Source organism: Pituophis catenifer, unplaced genomic scaffold, assembly GCF_029215685.1.
Source record: "Pituophis catenifer annectens isolate HBS135680 unplaced genomic scaffold, rPitCat1.0.hap2 SCAF_1, whole genome shotgun sequence".
NCBI lineage: Eukaryota > Metazoa > Chordata > Lepidosauria > Squamata > Colubridae > Pituophis > Pituophis catenifer.
Genome location: NW_027256881.1, coordinates 16,998,822 through 17,009,366, shown reverse-complemented (window position 1 = coordinate 17,009,366; position 10,545 = coordinate 16,998,822). Strand labels below are relative to the sequence as shown.

Sequence of the window (10,545 nt, the reverse complement as noted above, 5' to 3'; positions counted from 1 at the left end):
AGTCGGGTGTGTAAAAGTGAAGGCGGGAAAGCATGGAAAAGTTTCCGGTGGCAACTTGCCTCACGATTTTGCTTTCGTTGCTGGTCTCCGGGCCAGGCCTGCTGCAGCGGAGCAGGAGTAATGGCCTGCCCGATGACTCTCTGTCGGCGTTTGTGCTGCGGCCGGCGGCAGTGCGGGAAGGGCAAGGTGAGCTCGAGGGATGATCCCTCTTTTTTTTCCTTCCTTCCTTCCTTCCTTCCTTCCTTCCTTCCTTCCTTCCTTCCTTCCTTCCTTCCTTCCCCCTTGGACTCTTTTCCTTTTCAGAAACCGAGGGGGAGGATAAAAGCCAAGAGAGATGGAAATGGATCTTCCACGGGAAGGAGCAGGCTACCACAGCAGTTACGATAAAGATGAGAAGGCTCTGTTCTTCATGCTTCATGGAGGACATCTGGCTGGTTTCTATTGGAAGGACTTAAGGAGGTCTTGAAGGCCCTTACAGGACTCATTCTATTGTTTTTTCAGTGCTTATTTAGTTTAAGCATTTAAACTGGCCAGAGTTTCCTTGAGGTAAGATAGGCGGCCTATAAGTTTTATAAATAAAATAAAGTTATTTCCTAGCAAAGACTGATTTCTTCAAGGCTTCCAATAGAAGACAATCTGGCCCTTTCTCTTAACCCCTGCTAGACAGTCCTCATCTTTAATTTCCAGTCATTTCTTGCTTCTTCCTGGGGCTGATACAATTCATCTAGGCAGCTCCCTCCCTGAGGAAACTTACATAGCAGAGTTCTTCCTTCTCTGTTATATTTTGAGTTTAGGCTTCTTGACGATTGGCAAAACAGGAGAGAATGGAAGGTAGGTCTGAATTATTTGAAGGCAATCTGTTAGGCTCCCAATATTTTGAAGGATGTGACAGAAAGCTCCCCCACCCACCCATGCAAAAAAACATGCTATTGATATTTGCTTAGATTTGCCAAAAGCAGTGCTGAAACCTCATTTTTCTAGGTCCTTTAATATTTTCATAATAATTTCAGGATCTCTTCTATTCAGAAACAGAACAGAAGTTTTCAGGGTTTTTTTTATCTCTTATCTCCCCTATTCATACATTGGTTTTAAACCTAAGGAACTTACCAGATAAAACTGCATGTTATTGATGGACGAAAACACACTTCAGATTATTTTTCCCAGTGACTTGTCGTACCTGCTGAAATGCAAGAGACAATATTAAAGCACATTTACTGATTTTTGTTGCTTTTTTCTATTATAGTTATAGATTACATGCATCTTTATGTGACACCTTATATTGTTAAAAGAATAGGCAGTGTATACATTTGCTAAATAAATTGGAATACTGTTGTAAGCAATAGGCAAACTACTGAATATACAATTTTAGGAAGAACTAGAAATATCACAGAGTAAATACTGCCCCCCCCCCATCTATTCTATCTAGCCAATTCAAAAGACTCTCATGGCTAATTTTGAGAAATATTAAAAATTCCAGAAGAACAAAAAAAAGTATCTGTTTCTTCAGGCTGACCAAACTAATTTGCCTGCATCTCCTCTCCAATCTTGCAAAACCAGGCATGTTCAGTCTGTTAGAAAACAGCCAGATCACAAGCCTTGTAAGGTATACTTTATACGTGCTATGGAGATCCTATGTAATGGGCCTTTTCTGTGGTGGCACCCACATTGTGGAATCTTCTCCCACCTGAGGTGAGTTTGGTCTCACTTATGAGCTTCTGAGAATCCCTTAAGATCTGGTAATGTCAGAAAGCCTGAGGGCCCCAGGAGCTAAGTGAACTCTTATTATTATTAGAGTTCTATTATTAACATCCCTCGATCTGTTATTTCTTGTTTGGTTTATTTTTAGAGTTTTAAAAATGTGTTTATAATTAACTGGTAAATAGTTTTATGTATTTATAAACTGTTTTAGCTTTTGATGTAAGCTGCCCACAGTAGTTTTTGGTGAGATAGGCGGCTATGTAAATTAGATAAAAAAATACTTCACTTAAGTGTCTTACTAAGCCCAACACTCTTCTGATTCTGGTCTTTTGATTTAATACAGCTCTCCACCCTGCTTTAACCCTATCCCAGCCTTTCAATTCAGCTTGTCTTTGGAGTTGGCACCATTCTCCCAAAATGATGAATAGGTTTAGAATGATTTCATAGTGTCAGATACTTGTCTGTCATTTATTTGCCAACTTGGCTCTTTTTGCACAGTTTATAGGTTGGTGACCTACATCTTTGTTTATGAGGATGTGATCTCCTTGGTATGCAGTGCTGTTATCATCTGGTACTTTGCTGGCAGCTTTGAGAAGATGGTGGGGACTGTGAAGCACTCCTTCCTCACTCTGGCATTTGCGGTTTCCTTAGCCTTACTCTACCTTGTACTCAGGACTATGGCATCCAGCCTGTTGAGGATGACAGATGCTGAAGGATTCACTCCTGTGGCTTTTGCGATGCTGGCTGCATCAATTGCTCGCTCTCGGATGAGGAGAACAGTGCTCTTTGGAGTGACCTTCCACATGACATTTGTGCCCTGGTTGATGCTTTGCATGGCCTGGATTATCCCAAGTTCCTCTTTCCTAGCAAACCTCTGTGGCCTCTTAATTGGGAATATATGTATCTTTTTATAATGAATTGCATAACCTAGCCCTTTAACTTATCAAGTTGCATCTTCCATATCTAAAGAATAGTTGTAACACGTTTTAGGATAGATTAGCGTCTGCATTACAGATAAACTTGAAGCTTATTTTCTTATTTAATATAATTAAAGCTTATTTAATATAATTAATAAATCATTAATTTATTTATTTATTACTTTATTAATTATATTAATGATATTAATGATTAATAGCCCATCAACAATCTTTTCCATTTTGGGGTTTTCCAGATATAGCAAGACTGTTTTAATTATTGCTTGACTGGACTAAGTAGATTGCCCGCTACCCAAAATTGCAAAGGTAGCAAATTACATTAAGAGTAAATGGGAAGTCATCCACTTTGCATTCTTGAGTCTTTCCTTTCTTGTTAGTGCAGTTCAAAAATATGCAGGGAAGCGAAGAAAATATAATATTGGTGTTCTGTCCTTATTAGAACTCTCAGAGTTTCTATTGAGGTTTCTGAACACATCTGGGAAAAATATATTCAGAAGACCAGGCTTAAAAATGCTTTCTTTCACATCCTTTTTCTGGCTCTCCTTAACTGCTGAATTTTAGATGGTTATGGTTACTGCTTTGCTTTGGATTTCTCTGAATCAACAGCCTCTTGTTTAGATCAGAAGTTCCCTTTCCGGCTATTGAAAAGGATTCCTGGGGTAAAATATGTTCCAGGATCCCTGGCAGAAAGAAGGGCTTTCCAGTACAGAAAGTAAGTCTGCTAGCCACTTCATAATGTTTGTTGTTTAATTTTCTGCTGATAACAGTATTTCTCAAAGTTTCCGTAACTTCACAGAATTCAAAATTTGATGACTTGGTTAATTGATGCACCTCAAAAATAATTCTGTTTTTAATCCTACATTTAAATCAGTATTATCTTTCATACGAGCTTGTAAATAAGAGTTGTAGCCTCACTATTTAAAAGATGTATATCTGCACTAAAGATACATTCTGTTGAAGGTGTTAATGTTAAATATCATCTTACCACATAGTTTTGACATATGTTTTCCTCTTAGATATAAAGCTTTGTTCTGTAAATTTGTGTTATGTGTCTAAGAATTACAAAGAAATAAGTTCTACTAAAGGTATGGGTCCAGGTAGTGCATAAAATTTCAGAAAGGTGGAAAAAAAGGCGTAGCTCCATTGAACATTAATCATCTTTAAGGAAACGTATCAAGGCTAGTAGTAGCTCTGAGTTTAGTTTTTCTGTAGCTAAACTAGATGCACGTAGTCCTCAACTCACAACCACAATTGAGCCCAAACTTTTATGTTGCTATGTGAGAAATTTGTTAAGTGAATTTTGCCTCATTTTATGACTTTTCTTGCCACATTTATTAAGTGAGTCACTGCAGTTGTTAAATTAGTAACACGATTGTTAAGTGAATCTGGTTTCTCCATTGACTTTGCTTGTCAGAAGGTTGCAAAAGGTGATCACATGACCCGGGGACACTACAACCATCATAAATGTGAGTCAGTTGTCAAGCATCCAAATGTAAATCATATGACCATGGGGATGCTACAATGGTCATAAGTGTGAAAACTGGTCATAAGTCTCTTTTTTCGGTGCTATTACAACTTCAAATGGTCACTGTTGTAAGTCGAGGACTACCTGTAGTGGAAATATTACCTATGGAAATTCAGGCTAGGAATGTTATTGACAAAATGTGATTTGTGATTATCTTTAGTCAATAACATATGGGACTAGAAAAAATAGAGGTCAACTATAATAAGTCTTTTAGTTTAGGGTGATTGCTTTATATAGAGAAGATGCAGAACAGGAATGTAGAATTATTTACAAAGATTACAAGGATGTATTATTTTGAATAGCAAGCTTTTTTTGCCCAAATGAAGTAAAATCATAAAAGGCACTGCTATGCAAGAACACACTAATAATGTTAAAAGCTTCGGAGAGAAAAAAAAAGCTATGTAACAAGTTATCTGAATTTCAGAAAGTAGCTTGATTTATGCCTGTGCCTTTATCATGGAGGCTTGTTCCCTGTCTGCTTCTATTATGTCATTAATTTATTAATACCTGTTAATATTATTAGGGGCAAAGAAGGAGACAAAGTCTTCAAGTATAGGAATTACGTAAACCATAAATTGGCACTTAAGTAGTTAGGTGGACTTTGATAGTTTTCTTCTGTGAAGAGCAGTTGATGATTTCCTTTTCCCTGGAGGATAAATAAAGTAGATATACTTTCCTTCAGGTCTCCAGGTCCAGATGAGTATTCACTTCTCAGTTTGTTCCCAGAATAGGAACACATGAACTTTAACAAAAGAGTAGCCTGGTTAATGCAACATTTGTTCTTTACATATTAGAAAGAGTGAAATTGCTGAAATTAATCTCACAGGATTGTTGATGGGAAAATAAGAGGTAGGATTATTAGATATCTTTGCCATCTTTAGTTATTTATTAAAAGACAGGATAAAAAATAACAAAAAGATATAATTCCCATGGGATCTGTGTAATTTCTGCCTTCATAATAATTAGCTGAGTGGGTCACTTTGCATGTATTTCTCATGCATTTAGTCTATTAACACATCTCTCTTCTGTTTCTTTCAGGTTAAATCCAGTGCCAGGTTCTTATCCCACTCAGAACTATCACAGCCCCCCTCCTCCATTGCTTGCCATGCACGTGCAGCATCCTAACGCACAAATTCCAGCACCTGGACCACCATGCTTTCAGAGTCCCACACCGCATCACACTCCTGGTGCTATGGGAGAATTGTGCATCCAGAACCATTCCCACTCATCAGCAGGACTGCCATCTGCTTCTCATCTTGTTGGTGCCAATTCATGGGTACCTGAAAAGACAGGTGATTTGGGTCCTCACCAAGCATCAGGATTTCTAACTGTGGGAGCTGCCTCAAAATCAGAAGACGTTTGTCAAGTTCATGTAGGTTGAGTCTAGTAGGTAACTGCAAATGTTGGACTATGCTACAGTAACAGTGGTTTCCCTGAGAAAGGGAGTCTCTTCCGAGTGATAAAAAAAATTGGAGATCCTGAGAAGCTTGGATCTAATTGAAGAAAGGGACCATTTTCTGTCTTGTGGCAACCTGGTGGGATCAAATGACAACAATCTCTGGGCTGTTTAATGCTGAAACTTAATTTATGCGTTAATTTTGGGTGATGACAGTATGGCTTTCACAGCTTCAGGTTGTATCTCCTTTCTGCATTTGATTAATTTTATAAAAGGTGATGGAAAATTTTCCACTGATTGATTGATGGAGGCACTGGACAGGTTTTATTGTGCTTCTGATAAAGCTGTTGTTTCCTTAATATTTTACTGGCAGGAAAGCTGTTTAGGATAATTTTTAAAAAGATTATTACCCATGGATGGGATGTGTCTACTCAACTGAGATATTTCTTGTCAGCTGAGCACCTTGGCTTAAACCTCTGGTTATTTTATAAAATAATTTATTAATTTTAAAAATCTACTTTAGATAAATTTGGTATAGATCACACATGAGGGAGTGTAGTCAGCTGGTTTTGATAAGGACTATATTCATGAAAATCGTGCTCTACATACAGAAGATCCCAGTTTTAATCTATGATATTTCTAGTTCAAAAAAAGCTAACAGCATGAACTATGAAAGGTTTCTTGTGAAACCTTGAGAATTTTCTCCCAGTCACGGTCATAGGTATTATTTTGTTTAACAGATCTGGCATCTTTCTACCATGTTCTCTTGAATAGCATAACCTTGACAAATGTATGGTATTACAGGAAAGTGGGATAAGCTGCAACTGTGATAAGAAAAAATCTACTTCGAATAAAAGAATAATTTTGTGAGGAGTGTATCATTGTATTTGTATGGAAATGAGAGAGATATGCTGCAGAGTGCAATGAAGAACATATTAATACTAAGATTGATGCTAAAAAGTGACGCGTGGAAGCAGCAATGGGCTCTGGCAATCCTGGCAGCCTGGAACAGCTGATTGGCGGTATTCCAGGAGGCCGATCCAATCGCCAACCAGCTGTTCATGCTAAATCAGGCTGCAATAATGTGCTGAAGCTGATCAGACTGTTTGCTGCTTGCTGCAAGGACGCTAGCCAGATGAATACCAATGGATGCTGGTAGGCAGAGGCAGATTTTTTTTCTTGTTTTCCTCTCCAAAACTAATGTGTGTCTTATACTCCAAAAAATATGGTAATTTGATGAGTTTCAAAGCAGTTGAGTACCAAGGTACCACTGTACAAAGAAGCAATGTTGAATATGAAAGTTACAGGGGGATCCATTTGTCACGGTGCATAAGAAAGTGGTCAATTTCATTAATGTCTAAAAGCTTAGGTACAGAAATTTTCTCAACTAACTGTTGGGACCTGCTTAGATAAGGGTCAACATCGCTCAAGGGGGGTTGGACTTAGTTCTCTTGTGTCGACATAGAGATTCTAGGCTGATTCCTCTTTTAACCCCACCCCCAAGTTCTGCCATCTCTTTTCTTACAGAAGGTGATTTAATAATTGTGTGCACTGGAAGAACTGGCTATTATTACCCCAAAATCTCTGTCACTTTTGGTTTATGAGGAACAGTTTCAATGGCTTGGTTTTGATTTTGCATTTTCTCCAGTTTGCCTTTTGGGAAGCCATAGCTAATTTTTGCTACTTTGAATTGCTAATGTCACCTTTCAGGGATGAAGTCCCTCAGTGCAATCTTTAAAAGTTAATTCTCAGATGGGAAGTCCCTTTGGCCCAAAGTGTAATTTTCTGGGACTTTTTTTTTTTTAAATTTGATTTATATGCCGCCCTTCTCCGGAGACTCAGGGCGGCTTACAATATGTTAAGCAATAGCCTTCATACTTTTGTATATGAATACAAAGTCAGCTTGTTGCCCCCATAATCTGGGTCCTCATTTTACCTACCTTAGAAAGGATGGAAGGCGGAGTCAACCTTGAGCCTGTTGAGATTTGAACTTGCAGTAATTGCAGGCAGCAGATGTAAGTGGATGTTAATAACAGTGCTTTAGTCTGCTGAGCCACCAGAGTTCCTTTAGTTCTAAAGTCCAGAGACTTTAGTTCAAAGGAACTGTCCTCCTCTTCATAATGATGTGTCGCATCTTAACACATATTTGTAATTTAATTCTGAAATACGTTTTTACCATTTCAAAATTGCACATCAGGTTTGCTAATTAAAAAAAAAAACTTACAGCAGTGCAGGCACCTGGTCTCCTTAGTGTCAGTGCCCCATTTAACAACTTCTACCAGCTGTTCTGCCCCCTAGGAAGAAGAAAGGTCCCTGTTTCTCAAACTATAGAGCCTAGTTTCTCTCTTCCAAAGTCTTCCTCTTAGAACAAGGGTCTCCAACCTTGGCAACTTTAAGACTTGTGGACTTCAACTCCCAGAATTCCTCAGCCAGCTTTGGGAGTTGAAGTCCACAAGTCTTAAAGTTGCCAAGGTTGGAGACCCCGTCTTAGAACATTGCTTCTTCTAGTGTAATACTATTTCTGGATGGCTCCAGGAAGTCTCGTAAAATATGAACAGTGTTGTAAACATATATTTAGAAATATATTTCCCTAAATACCCTGAAATTCAGTGGTGGGATTCAGCCAGTTCGAACCACTTCAGGAGAGCTGGTTGTTAACTTTCTGAACAGTTTGGTGAACTGGTTGTTGGAAGAAATCGTTAGGGCAGAGAACTGGTGGTTAAATTATTTGAATCCCACAACTGCTGAAATTGCAACTGTTTCACCTACATTTGTTTCCTCTTCATAGTGAGATGGATATACCCCCTTCCCCCTCTCCTCTCCATGCTTTGGATCGTGCTTACATCTTCCTTGGCAAGTATGTGCTGGCAAGTCATAGATGGTGCACTGCACAGCCAGAAAGCCATCCACTCTACAACTATGGAAATACACTGCAAATTAATAGAACTGTATTTTTTTCAGGAGACTGAAATATCTTTGTTTTGTTAACCTGAGATTTTAAAAAGGATATCCAGGCATGGCTATGGAAGCCCATGGCAAAGAATAGCAAAAAGAATTAATTGCTGAAGATGAATTTCTCTGTTTTCCTTGAGTTGAGCACAACTTGATGGCAGTCAATTATTCAATCGAGCAATCAGTTCTTGGAGGTCAGATGTCTAGCCCAGGGTAATGTAGAAGAAGAGATAAGGTATGATACCTTTGAAGGATATTGAGCAGGGGTGTCAAACTCAAGGCTTGGGGACCAGATCCGACCCGCGGGGTTGCTCTGGAAACAGCAAAGGATTGGCCCACGGTGCCTCTGTCAGGGAAAATGAAGCTCGGGAGGCAGCCCTTGCAAGCTCCTTTTTCGCTGGCAGAGGGGTGCAGGAGACCGTCACAGCCGAAAACGGAGCTCAGAAGCTCATTTTCGCTGGCAGAGTGCTCGGACCACTACAGGCGCCCCCAGCATGAATGATGTTGACTTGGCCATGCCCACGTGGGACACGCCCACCCCAGCCCCCCAAGGTCAAAAACAACCCTCAATGAAATCGAGTTTGACACCCCTGATTTTGAGGTTAGATGCTAAGAAGAAATACCTTACCAATAATTTTGTAGCAAAGTTTGCCATAAAAAATTGTTTGCACAGCTACCAGAAAGTTTGTGCTTTCTGTGACTCTGATTTATTGCTAGAGCTTTTATGCTACTTCAATCAAACAGATCTAAATGTTTTACAAAAGGTGTATTATATATCTTTCTCTACTTCTATCTCAAACAGATTCAACATCAATGATAGCAATAAGTATATAGACTGTAAAACACTATAATCTTGATTGTGGTGAGGTAGAAATATAAGTCCAATCAATCAATTACACATCACTCATTACACATCCTTAGATAAAACAATTCATTAATTCTTCAGTTCCTGAAAACCTACTTAAACAACCATGTCTTTAACTTTCTGAATATTAACAAGTATGCTGTTCTTATTTCTTAGATCAGGGGTGTCAAACTTGTGTTGTCATGGCATCATCACATGACATACCACGACTTCCCCCTCCTTCACTAAACCGGGTGCGGGTGAGGCCAGCATGTGATGCATCCGGGCCGCAGGCTGTGAGTTTGACAGCCCTGTCTTAGATAATAAATGTCACAGGAGGGTTGTTCCAGCAGAAATGTTTGCTTTTGGATTTTCTACCACAATATCTGGTAATTAGGAACTCTCCGAAAACATTTTTGGCAGTAGATTTGACTTGGGATGCGCAATCTCATAGATACCCAAGTCCCAAGTCTTGTGAAACTTTTATTACTAGCACCTTGAGCTGTGCTTGAAAGTAAAATGACAGCCAGTGCTGTTTTTGTGATACTGATATTTATATGACAATATCAGGCAGTCCGAGCAGCACACACCCAGCTAAATTTTCACTGAAATTTCTGAATGGTCTTCAAGGGTAGTCCCTTATGGAGCAAGATGCAGTAGTTCAACCAAAGAGCGAAAGAGTGTTTAAAAAATGCTTTTAAAAGGCTCTGATGATCCCAGCTGAGCTGCGCGATCATCAGAGGCTTTTTTTAAAAAAATAATTTTTATTGAGTATTTTACATTTTAAAACCAAACACACAATAGCAAAAGAAATCAAGAGACAAAAACAAAAAACAAAAACACACGTACACCAAACGTTTTCCCATCTTCTGTTCATCTCATTTACTTCCGTTGGGCATCTGTGATTTTACAGAAGTTTAAAATGTTTTGGGTACTGAACAATTGCTGTTTGTTCCACAGGTGGAAAAAAAAACTGGGGCTATTTTATTTCCTTTATGGGCAAAACACAGTTGTAATGGGCCGAAATCAGCGGTGATATTCAGCCAGTTCTATTCAGTTCGGGCAAACTGGTAGTGGCGGCTGCGGAAGGCTCCGCCCACCCGCCCGGACATCATCACATCCCGTTTTTGACCCTCTGCGCATGCATGCACTCACATTTGCGAACTGGTAGCGAAGGTAAGTGAATACCACCCCT

At 39.2% G+C, this 10,545-nt stretch overlaps 1 protein-coding gene across 1 annotated transcript; it reads left to right on the top strand.

Moving 5' to 3' along the window:
• Positions 1-6,424, top strand: RHBDD2 (rhomboid domain containing 2). The gene is made up of 4 exons (XM_070946047.1): positions 1-186; positions 2,197-2,598; positions 3,195-3,345; positions 5,197-6,424. The coding sequence occupies exons 1-4, from the start codon at positions 33-35 to the stop codon at positions 5,537-5,539; spliced, it is 1,050 nt and encodes a 349-aa protein (XP_070802148.1). The 5' UTR covers positions 1-32; the 3' UTR covers positions 5,540-6,424.
• The last annotated feature ends 4,121 nt before the right edge of the window (positions 6,425-10,545 follow it).